The sequence below is a fragment of the Dendrobates tinctorius genome, unplaced genomic scaffold (assembly GCF_039654945.1).
Source record: "Dendrobates tinctorius isolate UK_male_01 unplaced genomic scaffold, ASM3965494v1 ptg000082l, whole genome shotgun sequence".
Lineage (NCBI taxonomy): Eukaryota > Metazoa > Chordata > Amphibia > Anura > Dendrobatidae > Dendrobates > Dendrobates tinctorius.
The window spans coordinates 25365011-25389437 of NW_027361750.1; the positions used below are offsets into that span (position 1 = coordinate 25365011).

General features: G+C 41.2%; 1 protein-coding gene across 1 annotated transcript in view; it reads right to left on the reverse strand.

The window, feature by feature from the left end:
* Positions 1–24427, reverse strand: part of RP1 (RP1 axonemal microtubule associated) — a 742035-nt gene that overhangs the window by 654367 nt on the left and 63241 nt on the right. Inside the window, exons 3-5 of the mRNA XM_073583994.1 lie at positions 4209–4372; positions 1926–2012; positions 1012–1144 (exon numbers count right to left, since the gene is read on the reverse strand). Of these exons, the coding sequence (XP_073440095.1) occupies positions 1012–1144; positions 1926–2012; positions 4209–4372 (384 nt within the window). The remainder of the gene's footprint in view (positions 1–1011; positions 1145–1925; positions 2013–4208; positions 4373–24427) is intronic.

Genomic DNA, 24427 nt, shown 5'->3' on the forward strand with positions numbered 1-24427 from the left:
CACGAGGCTGTGAAAGGGGTGTAACGAGGGGTGTAATGAAGGAGGTATAATGATAGGGTGTAATGAGGGGGATTACTGAGAGGGATGCCGCTGCCGGACCCCCGCCAGGACCCACCGCCTGACTACACGTGCCAGATCCTGCTGCTGCCTGCCCACCCACCTTGGTGCAGTCACAGCTGGAAGGAAAGACCACGGCTTGAGGCCTGTGCTGGAGATTGGGTGCGGCTACCCTCTGGTGGCGCCGTACACCATCTCCAGCACAGGCTGCAAAACACCGTCTTTCCTGCCGGTTGTGACTGCATGGAAGTGGGTGGGCCGCCACCCCCAGTCCCACAAATCTGCCACCATCGTGATGTTACTGCCCTCCCAATGCGATAGCATCGGGCACACATCTAGTTATAAAATATCAGGCAGGTAGATGCTAGAGTAGTAGTTAGACTACCTGTCTGCTGCATACAGAACTGGCACAGAGCAGTCACTGACCACTTGACCAACAATTCAGCTGCTCCACGTCAACAGAGCAGCTCTTCCTCAGGCTTCCAGGCTGCTCTATCAATGGAGCATCAGTGCAGACATCATGCTGATTGACAGCCAACTTCCCACAGTTAGGGAGCAGGGAGCTGGCTGTCAATCAACATAACATTGTCAGCCTGTCAGCAGAGCAGAGTGGAATAGAACTCTCTGCTCGGTCGACATGACGTTAGTGGAATCCACAGAATCCCCTACAGGAGTAGTCTGTGACTGCTCCGTGACAGCAGAGATCTGAGCAGGGAAGAACAGGCAGGTAATTAGCGATTACTTGTCTGTTAGTTCTTAGGCCCATTGTAAAAAATTAAAAAATTAACATAGTCCTGGATCACCCTTTTAATGGATTTGTATTTATGGTATTAACTAATATTATTCTGTAAAGGAGAGTTCTGTTGTTTCTTGTTTAAAGTAGTTTAGTATCCGATGTACCAGCCTGTGACAGGATAACTCAAGTTATTCTTGTAGAAGTAAAAATGCAGTTACCTGAGAGTTTGGAATGACCCTGTTTTGGCACAGGAACCTCCCTGCAGATTTCCCCATCATCCTTATCACGTGAAAGCCAGCGATTTACTTTGATGCAGAATTGCTCATTCGAAAAAATATTCAACAGCTGCACCTGTTGTGCAAAATCCATTATTGAATCATGTTCATTTATGTGACCTTAGAGGGATCTGCGCCCATACTGTTTCATTCTGCATTATGCAAAAATCCTCCCCATAAAACATTTCAACTAGTAGTCTCCTTACAGGATTTTCCCACAAGACTGTCCATATATTTGTCTTAAGGTGGCCAAATACTTTACATGCTGTTGACTAAACACTTGTTTGAATGAGAGCTATTCCAAGCTGTTCCAAGATATGTAACATTTCTCAATAGAGAGGTGAATAAGATACTGAGAGTCACCTCTAATTGCTGCTTATTTGCTTGATAACAGGCTCGAACCTTTATTCCTACAACATCTGTAGTTAGTGGAGAGTTGTGACATCCCTATACTCATTTGATATAATGGGTCGGTCTTGTTGAAATTGGATCTGTTCACCATTTATCTAATGTGCACGGCTCTCTTTAGATGGGAAGAAGAACCAAAAAAAAACATTTAGGTTAAGACTCAAGAGTCCATTTGTTGGAATTGTAATGTTTGCATGTGTTAATAAAATAAGGCTAGATTTGTATCAGATGGAAAATTGTGTTTTTAAATGAAAAATATGACAAGTATTGGACTGAAATCTCAGCACTAGTAGAAGTGAGAATGAGGAAGCATATCCATTTCCTTTTCTATTATAAAATGTATTAAGGGTTTATACAGACAACACGTTCTGAATTGAATTTTCAATATAGTCATTCTTAATGGTACTAGACATGTTCTATAAGCTTTTACTTATATAGTTAATAATTACCTCTTCACAGTGCCATCCTGGGGAATCTCCAGAATTTGTGTGCCCTATTCGTATTTTATACACTTCTCCAATGTCTCCTATGCTAATCTGAGAAAAAGAAAATGAAGACGATCTAAAGACATCAACGTTTCCATTCCTGTCATAACCAATTTAAAGAACTGAATTTCAGAAAAGCCATTTGAACAAGCCCTGTCGGCTCTCCTGACATGTCAGTTTTAGTAAGTCCTTGTAGTCTTCATTAAATAATTTTTGGGTTTCTTTTTTTAACATCTCTGGGACAATCAGACGTTGTCAAATCAGAGCTGACAGTATCAGGATGTGTGAGGATACAACCCATTGACCAGGATAATGGTAACTCCCTGTTGTCAATTTTTTATCACATTTCCAAGAGGAGCAGCACAAAAGGCAGATTTAATAAGCTAAATCTACCAGAATCTGGAAATGATTTATAGGTGTCTTACATTTCTTTTTCTACATTTACTATGTGGTTTTGGATAATTATTGGTTATTATGTGGTATTACTTACCAAAAAAGATGAAGCTTCAAGCACCACTCCAGTGTTTTTTTTTTTTGTATATCAGTGCAGGAGTAGTGTCCCTAATGTAATTTCTTGACCCTAGTATTACACTAACTTGCCACCATGTTCAGCTGTTCCTGGTGCCACTACGGTCCCAACACACCATCTTGTGGCTAGAAATGACCGAATCTTTCAAGATTTGGTTCGGATTGGTGAACATCCTGACGTTTGGGGAACATGCTCGCCGAATGGTTTGACGAACATACCTGAACCCCCATTGACTTCAATGAGAGGCAAAACCAAATGCATAGACACTTTTAGGGGGGCTAAAAAGCTGCCAAAACATCTAAAATTAGACCAGGAAACCTGGCATCAATTGACCCATCAATAAATAAATAATTTTTAAAAACAGACGTGGGTTCCCCTGTATTTTTGATAACCAGCCATGTAAAACTTACACCCTCAACTGTCAGCATTAGCAAGGCTGGTTATCAAGAATAGAGGGGTTCCCGCACTGTGTTTTTTAAATCTTTAAATAAATAATTTAAAAAATGGTGTGAGGTTCCCCTGCATTTTTGAAAACCAGCCAAGCTAAACCTGACAGCTGGGGGCTGGTATTCTCAGGCTTGATAGGGGCCATGGATATTCCCTCCAGCCTAAAAATAACAGCCTGCAGCCACCCCAGAAAAGGTGTGGCAGAGTTGGAGGGCATGGGGACTTGACAAGTACATAGGTGTGTTTACAGAACTGTGACAAGGAATAGAGGAAGAGAATGGTGTATTTGGAAATATGAAGAATTATTTACTATTTCTCCATTATTTTTCAACATCATTTAGTTCGGGAGCTATGAAAAACAAATCTTTGAATCTATATATGATAGGATTTACCATTCACTGATATACTTGAATAATCGGATTTGGACTGGTGCTCACTTACAGAGTGTCTATCTTTTTATTGTATTATGTGACTATCCTCTTTCATATGGTATTATGTACCTCCTAGCTGTGTAGGAATTATTCTGTATAGTATTAGTGATTCCCCATGTTCTCATGCACACCTCAGTAGGGCGCAATAGGGCACTTCAGGCATAGTCGCCAGGGCACCCCAACGCCTCTCCCCATAGGGTACCAACTTCCGCTGACAGGCAGGAATACAGCACAGAATATTATAGGGGCCATTAGGGTACATATATATATATATATATATATATATGTATCTATACAATAGCCTTTTTTATGTCTTCTGTCTGTTAGGTGTGGTATGTCAATTTTTGACATTTTTAAGGCTATCTAAATAAAATTTGGATTTTATGTACTAGGTTTGTCTATGATTTTCCACTGACTCAGAACTTGTAAGCTGATAATTTTTCTATAAATTCTTTTTCAGGCTTGACAAGTTCCCTTTAAACACGTGGTCCCGGACTTTTATATTATGGGTCATCAATATAAAAGTCTGGGACAACCCTTGTAGCAGTTTTTTCTTGACGGAATGGATCTCTGTGAGGCCTACTATTTTGTATGCAGCACTGTAGTTTTTATTGCTACAATTTTGGGGTACATGCAGTATTTTAATGCCTTTTTATGCAATTTTTTGCATATTCAGTACACGAAAATCATCCATTCTGGCATCCTGATTGATATTTTGATTGTTCAACAGCAGCAATCAGAGATTGCTCAAATCACGAATGTTAGGTGCATGTGTCAGCTGCATATTGCATCCTCAGCTGGCTCTGACAAAACTATGAGCACGCCTTTAAGTATACATACATCAAATGTATCTTCATGGCCACTCTGGAATAGATGTTCTTCATTACTATACAGAAAGACAGGAGCCGATGGCCTAAGATGTCCATACAATATGATGTATACTTGAGATGTGGTTCCAGCAGATGGCATTGCACTAGTGAAAATAGATACTTTCCACTTTCCAGCTGAATGAATAAAAGGTAAAATAAAGATATAAGTGAATAGGTTGTTACTTATAGACATTTATCTACTACAATTAGGATTAGCCCTTTTTATATGGATGAATATATAAACTGGTAGTATAATGTTATGTGTTAATTCAAAGGAAATTTGTTAGTAAGATCAACTTGCCCCCATCCTTAAAACCACATGGAAATGCTAATTACTTGGGAATGCAACAACAGAGAGAATATATAAAGGTATTGATTGATTTCTTGTCAAAACATGTAAATCAATCAACACCATTATATCTTCTATTTGTTGCTGCATTCCCAAATAATTAGCATTTCAATTCATATGCAAATTGGGTATTAAGTTCATCAACCTCTTTAACTCCATTTAGCTCAAGATAAAGAGACTGGTGCTGAGTGGGAAACCAATCTGGGGAGGAATTGACTAATTAAGTGCTTTGTCATGCCAAGAGCACTTCATGCTTCAATTGCATATGAATGAAAGTGCTAATGACTTAGAAATAAGGCAAGATAAAGGTATATTATTCTCATTTGTACAAGGAAAGACTAGAAGCAATGGGATGAAACTGAATGGGAGGAGACACAGATTAGATATTAGAAAAAACTTTTTGACAGTGAGGGTGATCAATAAGTGGAACAGGCTGCCACGAGAGGTGGTGAGTTCTCCTTCAATGGAAGTCTTCAAACAAAGGCTGGACAGACATCTGTCTGGGATGATTTAGTGAATCCTGCTTTGAGCAGGGGGTTGGACCAAATGACCTAGGAGGTCCCTTCCATCTCTACTATTCTATGATTCTATGATTGTTGCAGTTTGGGAGCGATGATCGTGCTTACAGACTCGCTTTTAAATCTATTTAATTATGTAATTTTAATTAACATTTGGCTCTCTATACAAAATTTGCTGATTTGTGAAAGTAATTTGTAGTTCAAAAGAAATGTTTTTGGATGGAAACAATTCTCTTGAATGTTTTATTCACTTTGATGAGTCAGGACCTAAGTCTGGCACTGATTCATCAAAGTGTTTACACCAGAAAACTAGGGTAAAACACTTTCAAAAGTCAAAGATTTGCATAACATGAAGTTGCGCAAGCATTTTGCAACTATGCCAGTTTCGGGAGTCTATGCCAAAATGGATAGTACCGGAATGGGCGTGGTAAGGTCCACCTGACAAATTCAGCAAAAATTGGTGGCATATGTTACACCAGAAATGCTATTCCAGTTACTCCTGACTGAGTAACATATATGCCTTCGATAAGATACGTCAAACTCATTAAGAAGCATACTCCTAATTTGGTGCATCTTATTCCTGCACACCACTTAATAAGACTGGTATGTGAAATGCTAATCTTAAGGAATTGGAGTCTTAGCTCCAAAATACTACACAACAAATATTGGCAAAAATAGAATATTTAACAATCATATAAATCTGGATTCTGCTTGTACTACTTGGAGAAACAGAGTTACACGTTGCGTTTTTACCTTGTCTATCTTTTATGCAAATTAAGAGCTGCATTACAGTACCAGCAAAAGCTATGAAAATTCAGAAATCTCATGCGCACGGTTGTTTTTTTTCTGACTGAATTGGAAAACTGCTGAAACTGCTGCATTTTTGAAAATTGTAGCATGTTAATTCTTTCAGTGTTTTTGCAGCATTTTTCACCCATAGAAAACAAAGAGTAAGTGCAGTCATCCAGCAAAAATGTACAAGAAACACTGCTAGTAGTTTTTCCTGCATTTTTGGTGAAGAAAAAGCAGGTACAGCAGGATGAGAAACCTGTTTATTCTTATGATTTTGTTTGTCCTGACTGCATGTACAATTTAATGAAACTAGTGATATGTGTTATAGCAAATAATACCTAACCAACATAACTCGTAAGGGCCAAGCCACTTTGTACAGTAATGACTGATCCTCATTTTTTAAATCTGACCAGTTTCACTTTATGAAGTAATAACTCTGGAATGCTTCAACGGATCCCGGTGATTCTGAGATTCTTTTTTCATGACATATTTTACTTGATTATAATGGTAAAATTTATTCGATATGACTTGTGTTTATTTGTGAAAATATCAGAATATTGGCAAAAAATGTTGAAAATTTCACATTTTTAAAATTTTCAATTCTTATGCCCTTAAACCAGAGATATGTCACACAAAATAGTTAATAAATGAGGTTTCCCACATGTCTACTTTACGTCAGCACAATTTTTGAGGGATAATTTTTTTTTGTTAGGAAGTTTGAAGGGTTAAATGTTGCTTAGCAATTTCTCATTTTTCCAACAAAATTTACCAAACCATTTTATTAGGGACACATGTGAAGCGACTTTGGATGACCTATATGTCAGAAAATACACAAAAGTGACACCAATCTAAAAATTGCACCCTGAAAAGTCCTCAAAACCACATTCAAGAAGTTTATTAACCCTTTAGGTGTTTCACAGAAATTAATGCAAAGTGAAAGAAAAAAATTACCATTTTACTTTTTACATTAGCTCCCATTTCTTTATTTTCACAAGGGACACAGGAGAAAATGGGCCACAAAATGTAGTATGCAAATTCTCTTGAGTACACCGATTCCCCATATGTAGCAAGGCTCGAAAGGGAAGGAGCACCATTTGACTTTTTGAATGTAAAAATTGCTGCAATCAGGAGTCGACGTCATGTTGGATTTGTAGAGCCCTAATGTACCTAAACATTGTAAACCCCCACATGTGACCCCATTTTGGAAACTAGAACCTTCAAGGAATGTATCTCGATATGTAGTAAGCACCTTTAACCCCCAGGTGCTTCACAGAGGTTTATAACGTAGAGTCGTGAAAATAAAAAATGACATATTTCCCCAAAAATGTTCTTTTAGCCCCAATTTTTTTTATTTTTATAAAAAACAGGAGAAAATGAGAATCAAAATGTGCAATTTCTCCTGAGTACACTGATAACCCATATGTGGGGGAAAACAACTGTTTGAGCACATGGCAGGGCTAGGAAAGGAAGGAGCGCCATTCCACTTTTTAAATGCAAAATTGGCTGGATTGAAGAACAGACACCAGGTCATATTTGGAGAGCTCCTGATGTGCCTAAACAGTGGAAAACCCCTACCAGGGACCCTAATTTGGAAAGTAGACAACTCGAGGACTCAAGGAATGTATCTAGATATGTAATGAACACCTTAAATCCCTAGGTGCTTCAAAGAAGTTTCAAACATAGAGCCGTGAAAATAAAAAAATCACATTTTTCCCCACACAAATGTTTTTTCAGCTTCATTTTTTTTAATTTCACGAGGATAACAGGAGAAAGTGAACCATGCAATTTGTTGTGCAATTTCACCTGAATACAGGAATACCCCATATGTGGTCAAAAACTACTTTTGAAGCACAGTGCAAAGCTCAGAAGGGAAGATAGGCCATATTGGAGTTCAGATTTTGCTGGAATGGTGTGTAGGTGCCATGTCACATTGGCAGAGCCCCTGAGGTGCCAGAACAGAAACCCCCATAAACTACACCTCTTAATGAATTCATCTAGGGGTGCAATTAGCATGTTGAGACCACATGTGCCTTACATAACTTTATAGCATTGGGTGGTGAAGAAAAAAATGATTATATTTTTACCTCGAAAATGTTTTAAAATATTGTTTTAGAGCCAAATTTCTAATTTGTATAAGGGCTAATAAGAAAAAATGGACCTCTGTTTGTTGTGCAATTTCTCCTGATTGAGCCAATATCGTACATGTAATCAGGAGCTAGTTTTGAGGCACAGTGCAAAGTTGAGAAGGGAAGAAGAGCCATATTAAGGCTCATTCACACATCAGTATTTGGTCAGTATTTTGCATCAGTATTTGTATGCCAAAGCCAGGAATGGAACTTACCGAGAAAAAATATAATTGAAAGACTGACTCCTGTTCTTTGTTTTGGAGACACTCCTGGTTTTGGCATACAAATACTGATGAAATAATGATCAAAAATACTGATGTGTGAATGAGGCCTAATAGTGCAGATTTTACTGTTATGGTTGCGGGTGCCATGACCCATTGGAAGTATCTAAAGGTGCTGTGATCATATTGACACAGTAGGTGTGTGATAGAATTTTACATTATAGGTAACCACAATATGCGTAATCAGACTGTTGTGTTGAACGCAATGCTCATTCACAGTACTGTATAAACAAAGGAACAAGAAAGTGGCACAGAAAATAAGCCAGATCACTAACAGAGTCCTGCAGTAAAATGCAATTTAAGGTTCAAAACGGCATGGCCGATACAGCAGCCAAAGTAGATTCACATGAGGTTATCGTGCTTTCTTGCAATAAGAAAGGAAAAAGAGCAAAATAGCTCAGACCAAAAGATATGGGAATCATCAAGTCACAGAAAAAGCCATGGAGGCTGAGAGGGGAGCGAGTGTGGGATAAATACCATCGCATATCGCCACACTAAATGTGTCTTCCTCAGGGAAAGTAGTATGCTAAGTCCCATAATTGCAAGGTATATATACACAAATAGTTAATTAATTAATCACCTGAACGAGAGCCGGCCAGCGGAGATAAGAGGAAAGCACATGGTGGTTGCCATCTTGTTAATGTTTGTTCATCGTCATTGGTCAATAAAGTCAGTTGAAAGTCACACTGCACATGCGCCAAGTATGGTCTGTCGCGCACACGCAGTGACAAAAAATAATAACTTAAGGACGCATGCACAAATAAAAAACTGGCGCACGTGCGCAGTAGCTTTGCAAAGCTGAATACATTGCGTGCGCTATTAAGTCACGCATTTCCCATCCCGAAAAACATTGAATTGCGTGTGCGCAATGGCCATGAGGTCCCAAGAATAATCAGACTGAATGCCACAGCGGGAGGTTATATTAAGAGCGTGTAGGTAGTTGTATGACATATGTGCTAACTGTAAAAAGCAAAGCGCATATGCAGACTCCACATATGTATAAATATAGTGTAGAATAATACACATCAAAAAAGACTTGATGGACATAGTACATGATGATGCGGGAACAGACGCCACTCATGACATGCTACGTCTGTCATTCGTCATTAAGGGGTTATTGCCTGACTAATTCAACTTCTCCCACTGCTTTTATGTTTGCAATTGTATATTTTCATGAACTCGTAACCTTAGTTCACAACTGCGCTTCATAAATGAATTCAGCTATTAGAATAGTCACTATTTTATCACTCATAAAAAACTTTTTTACCTAAATAATTTGATCAAATTGGCCTTTTCCTCCAAAATGTTTTATGGTTTCATGTATGTCGTGCATTGGTGGCCTAATACCTTGTATTGCTTCTGCTTGCAAGGTAGAAGTAAAGCTGAACTTTCAGATCCTGAAAACATAGCAACAATGCAGCAAAAAGCAGCAATAAAAGCAACAAAATGCCGTGTTTTGGCTGCAGATTTTTTAATGCCAAGAGATCAGGTTTTCGCTTCGAAAAAAAAACCGCAGCAAAAAAAGCAAAGTGTGAACATAGCCCAATGAATATAAGACAAGTTATCCAAATACTGAGGCCAGACAGGAAAATGACAGTCAAAAGAACTGTCACTCAGTCATTCTTTTCTGGCTGTAGTAACCAGTACATTAAAGGAACCTTCCAGAAATCAGTTTACTATGTGATCTTATCAACTTTATAGTTACGCAGATAACTAAGGGTTCATTCACACGAGCAGTTAAATGTTTAAATGATGAATGATGAGTTTGTAATTCAAAATCAGCAAAAGATGTCAGACAAATTTTTATACAGGATGAGAATCGGTAACAAAATGGTTGAATAGTGATCGTTTCTCTCGTTTTTGCTGGCCTACTCGTAGAATGAGCGAACAATCTATTTAAGTTACACAGTCTACAAAAGGTGAAAGAACATTGTTTTGCTCACATCAACAATGCTATGCACAATGTTTTTAGACACATCATTCAGCCACCAAATCTATTGACATTACAAAATTGTCATAAATGATGGATCATTAGTAGAGTTGAGCGATACCGTCCGATACTTCAAAGTATCGGATCGGAATGGATCGGCCGATCTTTAAAAAAAGTATCGGTATCGCCGATTCCGATACCGGAAGTCCCATTCAAGTCTATGGGACTTCCGGTATCGGAATAAGAAAAACCCTGTTTTTGCCTTGTACAGCCTCTCTGGGGTCTGTACGGGCCTTTCGGGGGGCTGTGCCGGCCTGCCAGGGGGTCTGTGCAGGCTCCGGTGGTCTGTGCCGGCCTGCCGGGGGGCTGTGCCGGCCTGCCGGTGGTCTGTGCAGGCTCCGGTGGGCTGTGCCGGCCTGCCGGGGGGCTGTGCCGGCCCGCCGGGGGGCTGTGCCGGCCTGCCGGTGGTCTGTGCAGGCTCCGGGGGGGCTGTGCCAGCCTGCCGGTGGTCTGTGCAGGCTTCGGGGGTCTGTGCAGGCATCGTCCGATGGGACTACAAGTCCCATCGGGCGATGCCTGCTACCATGACAGTGATTGACACATTAGCCAATGATGGGACAGTAGTAGTCCCATCATCCGGCTAATGTGTTGAATGTAAAAAAAAAAAAAAAAAAAAAAATAAATTACATGCTACATACATGCTACATACATACAACATGCATACTACATACATGCTACATTCATACTACATACTACATACATGCTACATTCATACTACATAAATACTACATGCAACATACATACTACATATATACTACATACATACTACATGCATGCTACATACATACCACATACATACTACATACATACTACATGCATGCTACATGCATGCTACATGCTACATACATAACACATATATACTACATGCATGCTACATACATACTACATGCTACATACATACCACATACATACTACATGCATGCTACATACATACTACATGCATGCTACATACATACTACATGCTACATACTACATATATACTACATGCATGCTACATACATACTACATGCTACATACATACTACATATATACTACATGCATGCTACATACTACATGCTACATACATACTACATATATACTACATGCATGCTACATACATACTACATGCTACATACATACTACATATATACTACATGCATGCTACATACATACTACATGCTACATACATACTACATATATACTACATGCATGCTACATATATACTACATGCTACATACATACTACATATATACTACATGCATGCTACATACATACTACATACATACTACATGCTACATACATACCACATACATACTACATATATACTACATGCATGCTACATACATACTACATACATACTACATACTACATACATACCACATATATACTACATACATACAATACATTCATACAATACATACATAGACATACAGTACATATAACATAGAGTAACATACTTACCAATACTTGTCACATTGTTCCCCGAAGCCATTGTCTTTTCCGGAATAAATATTAACATAGCAAACCACAAAAATACTCACCCACGATCCGAAGCAGTCCACGAGTGTGTCCCACGACGATCTTGGGTAGAGAACTGCAGCATCAGCTGATGCTGCCGTTCTCTACGGGCTGTAGGAATCCAATGACGGAAGGTAGGTATCCTTCCGCACTGTATTCCTCCGCCACTTAAAAAAAAAAAAAGTCCCTAGTCTCACTTTATGCCATTGCTGCGTGGGTATGTAGCATGTAGTATGTATGTAGCATGCATGTAGTATATATGTAGTATGTATGTAGCATGTAGTATGTATGTAGCATGCATGTAGTATATATGTAGTATGTATGTAGCATGTAGTATGTATGTAGCATGCATGTAGTATATATGTAGTATGTATGTAGCATGTAGTATGTAGCATGCATGTAGTATATATGTAGTATGTATGTAGCATGTAGTATGTATGTAGCATGCATGTAGTATATATGTAGTATGTAGCATGTAGTATGTATGTAGCATGCATGTAGTATGTATGTAGCATGCATGTAGTATGTATGTGGTATGTATGTAGCATGTAGTATGTATGTAGCATACATGTAGTATATATGTGTTATGTATGTAGCATGTAGCATGCATGTAGCATGCATGTAGTATGTATGTAGTATGTATGTAGTATGTATGTGGTATGTATGTAGCATGCATGTAGTATGTATGTAGTATATATGTAGTATGTATGTTGCATGTAGTATTTATGTAGTATGAATGTAGCATGTATGTAGTATGTAGTATGAATGTAGCATGTATGTAGTATGCATGTTGTATGTATGTAGCATGTATGTAGCATGTAATTTTTTTTTTTTTTACATTCAACACATTAGCCGGATGATGGGACTACTACTGTCCCATCATTGGCTAATGTGTCAATCACTGTCATGGTAGCAGGCATCGCCCGATGGGACTTGTAGTCCCATCGGACGATGCCTGCACAGACCCCCGAAGCCTGCACAGACCACCGGCAGGCCGGCACAGCCCCCCGGCAGGCTGGCACAGCCCCCCCGGAGCCTGCACAGACCACCGGCAGGCCGGCACAGCCCCCCGGCAGGCCGGCACAGCCCCCCGGCAGGCCGGCACAGCCCACCGGAGCCTGCACAGACCACCGGCAGGCCGGCACAGCCCCCCGGCAGGCCGGCACAGACCACCGGAGCCTGCACAGACCCCCTGGCAGGCCGGCACAGCCCCCCGAAAGGCCCGTACAGACCCCAGAGAGGCTGTACAAGGCAAAAACAGGGTTTTTCTTATTCCGATACCGTAAGTCCCATAGACTTGAATGGGACTTCCGGTATCGGAATCGGCGATACCGATACTTTTTTTAAAGATCGGCCGATCCATTCCGATCCGATACTTTGAAGTATCGGACGGTATCGCTCAACTCTAATCATTAGCATTAGAAACTGGCCAATTATCAGCCAGTGTAAAAGTTCCTTAAAATCTTATAAAAGTTACATCAAGACTTATAAAAGGTTTATTGGGAAGAGTTTTAGAAGAAAAAACAAAGATGTTTGAGACCATAATACATTTAATTACAAAGGTAATCAGCAGCTGAAAGATTTTCTTTATTTACCTCTTTCCGATCCATCATTGATCGACCATCACTGGCCACAAAAAGGGTCCTATTTAGTGAGGAATCAGGCTGGACATCAGTGCCTGTTCATTGTGGTACTTTTATTTAAGCTAGTTACTTGTGTTAAGACCCCGTTTCACACTTCAATGTCCCAGCGATCCCACCAACGATCCGACGTGAATGGGATCACTGGGACATAGTTAGCTGATCGCTGGTGAGCTGTTACATAGACAGCCCCACCAGCGATCAGGACCAGCAAGCAAGCTGGTTTCCAGGGTAAACAGCAGGTAACTAAAGCTGGAGTCACACATAGCGACTTACCAGCGATACCGACACCGATATCAACGTGTCAGGATCTCTGGTAAGTCGCTATGTGATCGCTGGTGAGCTGTCACACAGACAGCTTCACCAGCGATCAGCAGCACAGCGAAGCCGAGCGCCCGGCATTGCTTTCCATCCCTGTAAAAAATAGAATTAAAATAAAAAATATTGTTATTCTCACCTTCCGACGTCCCGCGCAGCATTCCTCTCTCCACGCTCCGGTCCCAGTAATCCTTTGCAAGAAAGAGAGTCACGGTCTTGCGGGAGCGCGAAGTCTCGTGGTCATTCGAGAAAGGATCACTGGGACCCGAGCGTGGAGAGAGGAATGCTGCGCGGGACGTCGGAAGGTGAGAATAACAATATTTTTTATTTTAATTCTATTTTTTACAGCTGATCGCTGGTCTCCTGCCTGTCACACGCAGCGATGCATGCAGGCCAGCGGGAGCCCAGCGACCAAAAAAATGTCCACAGGTTTCTTACAGCGATCAGCGATACGGCAGGGGGGCCGCTCGCTGATTGCTGTCACACACAGCGATCTCGCTGGTGAGATCGCTGTTACGTCACAAAAGTTGTGACTCAGCAGCGATCTCGCTAGCGAGATTGCTATGTGTGACTCCAGCTTAAGAGCCGAGCAGCTCTTAGATACCCGCTGTTTACATTGGAAACCAGCTCCCGGCATCGCTGATCGTTGGTCTCTCGCTGTCACATGCAGTGATGCGCGCTGGCCAGCGGGAGACCAATGATCAAAAAATGATCCAGGACATTCCAGCGCGAGCAGCGATACCCAGCAGGGGGGCCGGTCGCTGATACATGTCACACACAGCGATTTCGCTGGCAAGATCGCTGTGGCGCCACAAAATCAGTGATCACGCTGCCGATCTCGCTGTTTTTGATGGGGCCTTTTGTTCCTGACTCTGACCTCCTTGACCTTAGCTTTGTCACCTGCAACAGGATATCTTGGCTTTAACTCCTGTGTTATGATTGCGTCATCGAGGAGGAAAACAAGACCAAGCTAAGCTACAGAAAACCAGAGAGGTTGGTAATGGATTGCTAACCCCTGATCCTATCCACACAGCTAGCAGTAGCTGTGGAGCGTGCCTACGATGAGTCTAGATGCCTCGACACAGCTGGAGAACTAAATAAGCCTAAAGCAAGAAAAGGGGAAATCTAAAACTGCCCCAGAGCAGACCCCAAAGGAATAGACAGCCCCCAAACATATATTGTCGGTAAGACAAGATGAAAACACAAACACAGGTAGGAAAATAGGCTGAGCAAATGATGGGGCCCACACTAACTAGAAAGGACAGGAAAGGAAAGACACTGTCTGCAATCATGCAAAAAACCCTGCAAAAATGTCCAACACTTCTGATAGCAAAAACTATGAAGTCACTAGACTTCTCCCTCTATATCAGCACTCTGGCATATTCTGAAAGCAGAGCAAAAAGAGGCCAATCTAATAAGGGACAAAAAACAAACTGACACAAACAGTAACATAAGGATGGAAATTCAGCACAGCCCCAGCAAGGGCTGGCTGACCACACAAAACTGAATAGACAAAACCAAATCAAAGGTGAACAATAGCAAAGAACACTTAGCTTGAGCATGCAGGGACTGAACTGGAAACTAAGACCTCAGGAGGCAGGAAAAATCACCAGCAGGGATAGAGGGAGTTGGCTGTCTTAAATCCAGTCAGAGACTCCAGATGTCCAATGGTCATCCTCATTATCAAGTGGCAGGCCTCTGTCAATTATATCAGCTCCTTTACTTCCTGTAACCACCAGAGCGAACCCGGAAAGAGAACTCGCGACTCCTCTGTCAATACAACCAGCTCCACTACCTTCTCTAGCAACCAGAGGCAGGCCAGAAAGTGAATTCACAACACTCCTGACCATCTTCTCATCACATGTTTATCTCATTGGTTTGTTGCATCCTAACTGCTCTCCTGGTGATGACTTTAGCTTAATTCATGACTTTTTCTTAGTCAACATCAACAGTTGAGTACTTCAATGCTTATACAAACTATTTCTAATTCTTAGTGACCTATAATGATTCTTGGCCAAAACACACTTTTGTATGCATTTGATTTTTTTAGTACTTTGTATCTGCTTGAAGTTTTAAGTAGAGGTGAATTCTGATCAACTGCAAGGACCCCTGTCCAGTTTTACTAGTTATCTACAACTTGTAATTCCATTTTATTACACAAGTCTCAGTGACCTTTATAATGTTATGTTTAGCACTAAAAATGTTCTATTTATTTGAGCACAATGAATGTAGTCAGGGCTAAATTTATGCTGGACTTTAAAAGACTATGTGACAGATTGTGAGACGACAGAAAAGGGAAAAGTTACTGTAAAATAAGAAAAATTGAAGCAGCAATATTGTATCTCTACTACAAACATTAAAGGTCATAAAGAGTTGAAGCAGCACACCATAATTGTAAGGTGCTCTTTATTAGTCCATGTGGCGACTTTTGGTCCTAGAAGTGGACCTTTCTCAAGTCTTTATATACAAATGACTTTGGTTTTGATGAGGCATGATAGCACGCTGAAGTGCTCAGATGCTCATTATTTAAACCGAGCAATTCCTAATACTCTCATGCTAATTTAGAGTAACAAGTATAATGGGAGTCAATGGGAAATCCGAGCATTTTTCTGGAAGACCTTAAAAGGAGGTCTGAGGGCAGTGAAAATGTTCAAATGGATTAAAAAAGTGCTGAATGGAAGGAGAACAGCATGGGGAAAACCCCTGGAAACATCCCCTTAGGTTGGGGTGGCACTTGCAAGTGTGATGCGAGAAACTCGCACGAGTCTCACTCGGGACCGGAGTGTGCGGTTGCATAGAAATACATGCAGCCCCACACTCCGGTCGCGAGTGCCGACTGAAGTGCCGGGTATTGATGCGAGAGACTCGCTCGAGATTCTCGCATTACACTCGCAAGTGTGACCCTGCCCTTACTCCCAGATTGCTGCTGAGAACAATGGGGTCACAAATTTACTCCCATTTGAGGTTTGACAATAAAACATTCAAAATCAACGAGAAATTGGAGCTTACAGGAAAAAAATGATAAGAAACATTTTTTCCTGTATAATGACTAGTGTATAACGCAAAATATTAAAAGGATTTTTAATATATATATATATATCACCTCACATGGCGGTATACTGAGGTAGAAAATAGGTTACACCATTTCTTTAAATCTTCGGTTGGTTTCTTATTATGTGGCATAAACCAGCAAGAGGGAAAAATAAACACAACCTTTCTGGCTAAAACAGGAAAACAACAACAAAAAAACAAAAACGCTGCAACACAGTCCATACTTATGCGGATAACACAGGTTCAGTCTTTCTTCCACAAGACACAAACCATTGGAGTCTTGCTGACTAAAGACTGCCTCTAGAGCCTAGTTATTTAAACCCAGGACCATGTGACTCTTTCCAACATGTGACTGACCACATGATTATGACATGATCCCACAGGTCCTGTCAGCTCTGCATGTGGAGATACGGAGGACCTCCTCCATCCTGCTCTATAAAGGTCCACTAAAACCAGCCCATTATGCAACTTTAACTTAACCCTCACAACACCTTGTGTGCTGGACTAAAACACTCTAGTTTCATATCACTAACACTATTAAGCGCACTGACACATATCTCCCCTCTATTACATTACCAGTGACTTTGTCACAATATTTTAAGTAAGCCAAAATTGAAATCTGCATTAAAAAATGGGGGATTTCAGTGTAATGTAAGAAGGAAGCAAGAACTGCTAAAAATTGATGGAAGAGGGATTCAGAAACACCCTGAATTAGACATAAAGGAGCGCCTCATACACATTCTGTCAAATTGTCATGTAATGGTACTCCTAGACTCATAAAAGCTATGCAGTAAGTGCAAAGCATGCCAAAAAATTACAAGCAAGGACATCCATACACCCTTGAAGGTACCAACTGTAGTGCCTCATTCAAATATCGAGCTGAGCGTGGCAGTGCCTGTCCTTTTATAACCTCTGATGAGATAAAGCAGCCAGCCAATCACAGTAATACCTTTAGCAAGACGGCTACAGCATTACAGTGATTGTCAGGTAATCCCTGCATGCTTTTTGGCTCTGTAACAGGCACCAAACACCTGAGGTGCGGTGATTTGAGCTTCAGATCCGAGCATCAGCCAATACTTGTCGAGTGCTGATCACATCCAAGCACCCAAATGTATAATAATGGTATGCATTTAATGGAATGAGGAGATGTTTGTTGTATTGCACTTAGCAGCTCAACACTTTTAGTGAAACAATGTATTTGGTGGTATCACAACAACTTTCTGAGTGGTCCTTGAATGGGACCCTGAAGTGCTACAACTGCTCCTCCATAATTAATCAGTTTGCACCCAAATGGACTGTAAGATTTTGCACATTGAACACTAGAACTGTAGGTCTCTGTAAGCAATTTCCTTTCACAGCATCTCACCTCGACGTTTCTCCAAGGTTTGCAACCAGCCGCTCTGTGTGTTGTGCAACCATAGAAAAAAATGAACATTTCACTTCTAAGACCTTGGATGATTGAACTTTCCAGGCAAACAGCAAGAACAATATTAGAAGCAGGAGGCTCCAAAAGCACAAATGCTGGACCTGAAGTAGGACTATAAGAATCAGGTACACAAAGCAAAACGTAACAAAAGAGGTCTGTGTACTTATTCAGCCAAGACCTACTGACAGATGGGGAGTAAATTTGTGTCTTTACAGAAAAATGGGAACAACTGAAGTACATTGTTGATGCAGGCAATAACCTTGAGCTGAGAAAAAAGATAGTATGAGCAAGTCTTTGAAAGGAAAGCTGTACGACTGCTTTGCCAAGTGGTGCCTGGACTGTGTGCCACTAAGCATATGGCGAGCTTGCAAATGACCTCTGTGATTAAGAACAGTAGAAGTCTGGCCCTTGAATTGGTGGGCCTGTGAGAGTTCTGTGTGGGCTGCCACTGATGTGGGATTGTAGTGTAGAGTGATTAGAACCGGTAAGTCTTCTATGCCTGTGGGGTTGGCTAACTAAGGGAACACGGTGTCATTTAGTGTGGTGAGTTCAAAACCAGAGAAAATTGTAGTTGCCTCATGTTGGGGTCTAAATAGAACCCTCGTTGACTTGGGTCAGTTGATAGCTATTTTGAGGTCTGGTTGTTCTGCAGGTCTCAGGAGTGGCCTATTTGTACAGTTCTGAATTAGTCCGGATTCAGTGGAGATCACAGTAGGAACAGTGTTATAGTGGGTGCTCTTGAGATTTAGGGTAAAGTAGGGAAACCCATCCTACATGTGATAAACTACTCCTTATCAGATACTTGACTGAGCTTTAGATTTTGGTATGGGACGGGGTGAAATACCATGGTATGGGGTGTAGTCACTGTAGAGAGAGAAGAAACCTGAAGATTTTTACACAAATTATTGTATAATTTATTAGTTTGTTTTATTCTGAAACATTTAAAAATGGGACTTCCATGAGTTCTGAGAATACAAAGCATACGGAACCTTTAAAAATTACAGAAACTGAAATGCTTTGTTATCACTGTATCTGTAGTTGGGTTCTGCAAAGTTGATTTTTTTACTTGTTCTGCCATTATCTTCCTTTTACAAGAGGACCACTCATGCACATCCGGTGTTATATGGCGCCCATTGTTCAGGTGTAAGGGAAGTCACCAAGAGTGTTATATAACCAGAGTAGTCAGCCTTAAGCTCAGTGCTATGTGAATTTGGCAAGTGGTTGCAATAACAAGTTTGTGAGTGACATTTAATAGACAAGCACTGGTGTAGAGAGGAGAATGGAACATTGGTTGTGAGGCGCAGGTAAGCAGAATCACTTTTTATTTTTTTATTATCCATCTTTACTGTAGCACAAAATACTATTACATGAATATTTAACCACCAGTTTTTGGTGTTAAAATCCTTAGACTGATTATTCTCTGCCATTGTTCTCGATGCAAAAGCTTGGAGTAACACTAAATTACAAATGTATGTGATGATATGCAATTGAAAAGAAAAAATATATGCGCTAATTATGTGGGTAAATGAGCTGGCAAAAGGCATTTATCTGCTGACATAAAAAGATTCATAATACATGTGTAAAATTAACAGGCTTCACCAGATTAATTACAGACCATAATCAAAAGAAAATAAGTCCCATTATGTTTGGGAACTGCCTGAGCTATGGAGAGTTTTAGGAAAATGAATCAGAGTTTAGTGAGCGGGATGATGGGCCACTTCTTTTATTAGCGCACAATAAACGTTTAGGACTTTTTGCTGTTGTCTACAGACAGAGATTAACCACGTTCTGCTGCTTTTTATTATAATGGCAGACAGTGCAGTTTTGTGGATGGATATCTTGTTCCCAAAAAATTGCTGATAATTATAATGAAGTCTTAAATAGCGTTCACTGAACCACTTGTCTTTGGCTCACAAATCCCCTCTTGATTAATAGCTGTTAGTTGGCAGGTATTAAATGCTGTTTACCAAGCTCTAATATTTCACCTTCACTTTTATGGTCACTATTACTTTTGGGTTGGAGCCTTCCATAGACTTAACGAGAACCTGTCATCAGGATTTTATACCTCAAAGTAATGGCTTGTATGAAAAGGCGCCTTAATGTTGAGTAAATCCTTATCTTTCCTGTAGAAATCTGTTTTGATGTTTTAGAAATCCATAGTTGACATTGTATGCTAATGAGTTGCAAGTGCAATGGGCGGGGACTGCACTTACAGCTCTCTGGCTTCTCTGACTACTATACACCCGCAGCCTGCCTACTATCTTTGAGTGACAGGTCACTCATGTTTCAGTGACCTGTCAGTCATAGACAAGAGCCAGACTGTGAGTGGGGAATAGGGAAGGAGGGCAGGAGAGCTGTAAGTGCAGTATTTTATTTACAGTGGTGAAAAAAAGTATTTAGTCAGCCACCAATTGTGCAAGTTCTCCCACTTAAAAAGATAATAATAATAATAATAATAATTTTTATTTATATAGCGCCAACATATTCCGCAGCACTTTACAATTAAGCGGGGACATGTACAGACAATAAATTCAATACAAGTTAAGACAATTCAAACAATGACATTAGGAGTGAGGTCCCTGCTCGCAAGCTTACAATCTACAAGATGAGGGAGGCCTGTAATTGACATCATAGATAGAGCACAACTATGAGTCAAAATTAGAAAACAAATCTAGAAAATCACCTTGTCTGAATTGGCAAGATTTATTTTGCAAATTATCACTGCTCTAGAGGAGATCTGCATGGAGGAATGGGCCAACATACCACCAACAGTGTGTGCCAACCTTGTGAAGACTTACAGAAAACGTCTGACTGCTGTCATTGCCAACAAAGGATATATAACAAAATATTGAGATGAAATTTTGTTAATGACCAAATACTTATTTTCCATTTCCACCATAATTTGCAAAATAAATCTTGCCAAATCAGACAAGGTGATTTTCTAGATTTGTTTTCTCATTTTGACTCTCATAGTTGTGGTCCACCTATGATGTCAATTACAGGCCTCTCATATTTTTTTAAGTGGGAGAATAGCTTGGCTACTCACCGATAACGGTGTTTCTCGGAACCCATAAGAGCACCACGGAGAGAGGGGATCCGCCCTTCAGGGACAGAAACCTACAGATAAAAAGGGCGATACCTCTCCTCCGCCTTCAGTTGATTACAGAGCATCAGAGGGTCTCCAGGTTAGTTAAACAACAGAAATATATTCACAACATTATAATATTGCTTATTTATCAAATCAAAAAGCACCGTGCCTAAATGGAAACACTCTACGAACAGTAAAATGTGCTCACCACACTCGTGAAGGGGAGGGGAACAAGCAGGTGCTGTCATGGGTTCCGAGAAACACCGTTATTGGTGAGTAACTAAGCTATTCTCTCTCACCCAAGACAGCACCACGGAGAGAATTACAGAGATTGGTAGCTTAGGAAGGGACCACTGCCTGAAGGACCCTTCTCCCGAAGGTCAGGTCAGATGTAGAGGCTAGATCTAATCGATAGTGTCTGAAAAAGGTTGAAGGTGATGGCCAGGTGGCCGCATTACAGATCTGTTCTATCGATACCTCAGATCTTTCAGCCCATGAGGTTGCCATTGCTCTTGTGGAATGGGTTCTCAACCCTTCCGGGATGGTATTTCGAATGGATGAATATGCCAGGGCAATCGTATCCCTTATCCACCTTGTCAGGGTATTCTTAGATGCTTTGAGTCCCTTCCGAGGTCCCTGGAAGCACACAAAGAGAGAACCTTCCTTCCTATATTTTTTGGTGGCCTCTAAATACTGTACTATGCACCTATTCACATCTAGGGTGTGACATTTTTCCTCTCTCTTATTCTTAGAATTTGGGCAGAAAGAAGGAAGGACTACCTCCTTGGACCTATGGAAATGTGATGAAACTTTAGGTAGATAGGCCGGGTCAGGTTTCAAAATGACTCTGTCCTCTAGAATTTTTGTAAAAGGTGGCCATGCTGACAGGGCTTGAATATCGCTCACCCTGCAAGCTGATGTTAGTGCCACCAGGAGCACCGTTTTTAATGACAGATTTCTTAGGAATGCTGAGTGGATCGGTTTGAACGGAGGACCTGTCAGTGTGGACAGTACAAGATTCAGGTCCCATGACGGTAACCTTTGACTAGCTATTGGCCTAGACCTGGTTGCGGCCTTAATAAATCGTGCCACCCAAGGGTTACCTGCCACATCGTGGTTATAAAGGGCGCCCAAAGCCGCTACTTGTAGTTTAGTGTGTTGACCACCAGACCCTGTTCTAGGCCCTTTTGTAGAAATTCTAGGATCTTATTAATCTGAACCCCATCCTGGACTTTTACCCCACAAGTGGATATACATTTTTTCCAGGTTCTCCCATAAGCTCTCAACGTTACCGGTTTTCTACTTTTTTGTAAAGTAGTGGTCAGGTTCTCTGAGAATCCCCTGTCGATCATCAGTGCCCTCTCAAATTCCATGCTGTTAAATGGAGGTTCACTGTCCGAGGGTGTAACACCGGCCCCTGAGATAGCAGGTCCGGGAGATACAGTAGGATTCATGGGTCGGTTACCGAGAGCATTCTTAGCCAGGAGAACCAGGTTCTTTTTGGCCAGAAGGGGGCTATTAATATCATTCTTGTCCCGTCCTCCCTGACTTTCCTTAGTACTGCCAGAATAAGAATGAAAGGCATATGTTAGTGTCTTTGTCCATGGGAGCATAAATGCGTCCAGAGCTAGAGGATTCCCCCCTGGGGTCTAGGGAACAGAATGTTTCCACTTTTTGTTTCTGAAGTCGGAAACAAATCTATGTCCGGGGCCCCCACATTTTTACAATCTGCTGAAAAACGGACCGCTTTAGGACCCATTCCCCTTGCTGCAATTGGGTGCGGCTCAGAAAGTCTGCTCTTTGATTCTCTATGCCCCGGATGTGTAGTGCTGACAGAGATAGCAGGTTTGTCTCTGCTAGCTTGAGGACTCTGAAAAATTTGTCCATTAGGGCTCGGGACCTGGTTCCCTCCTGATGATTTATATAGGCCACTGTGACTTGATTGTCCTAAAATATGCGGACATGATGACCTTGGAGCAGGGGTAGGAAGTGTGTTAACACGTAGCCCACTGCCAAGAGTTCTTTCTGGTTCGAGGAGGCTTCTAATTCTTGACCTCCCCACTCACCCTGAGCCACCTCGATGTTCATGTGTGCTCACCATCCCGTAGGACTGGCGTCCGTGGCAACTATGTGTGTTATTTTTGTTACCCAGGGGATTCCTTTGGAGAGATTGTCTTGGTTCCCCCACCAAGCTAGGGAATGAATAGTTTTTGAATTTAGGGAAATGCGACCCTCTAGGTGGCCCCCTGCTGCTGACTGGTTCGCTAATGCGTCCCATTGGAGATCTCTCGTGTGTAGCTGAGCCCATTGGACTGCTGGCAAGCAGGCGGAGAGAGAACCCAGCAGTGACATAGCTTTTCTTAATGTCATGGAGGGATTTTGGATTGCTCTTGTTATTATTTGAGCAATTTTCTCCTTCTTGCGGTCTGGGAGGTGGCACTCTTGAATGTTTGAGTCCAGCGTTACACCCAAGTATTCCTGCACTCTGCTGGGCTCCAATCTTGATTTTTTTCAGATTTAGGAGCCAGCCCAGGCTCTGTAGAATGTCCATCACCCTGTCCCTCTGTTCCTGGCATTTTTGAGCCGAGCAGCTCGCTATTAAAAAATCGTCTAGATACGGGATTATTATGTCTTGCTCCCTTATATGGGCCATCATTTCTGCTACTATTTTGGTAAAAACCTGTGGAGCTACCGATATTCCGAACGGCAAGGCTCTGTACTGGAATTCTTTTACCTTGCCATTTATTGAGACGGCTAATCTGAGATATTTTCTGGAGTCTTTGTGAATGGGGACATGATAGTAGGCGTTGCTGAGATCTAATACCGTCATAAAGCTGTTCAGGAACAGGATTTTGGTGGTGGACCTGATTGACTCCATCTTGAAGCTTTGATTCCTGACATATCTGTTTAATTTTAATTATGTCCTATGTATACCTATCCTTACCCTATCTGTTCTATGAGAACCTGCTCCTGTCTGTCCTGTGGGAACCTCTGCTTCCATGCTTGACCGCATCTGCAATTTCCTACTTGACCAGATCTGCTTTTTCCTGCTTGACCGCATCTGTGGTTTCCTGCTTGTCCACATCTGTGGTTCTCTGCTTGTCCACATCTGCG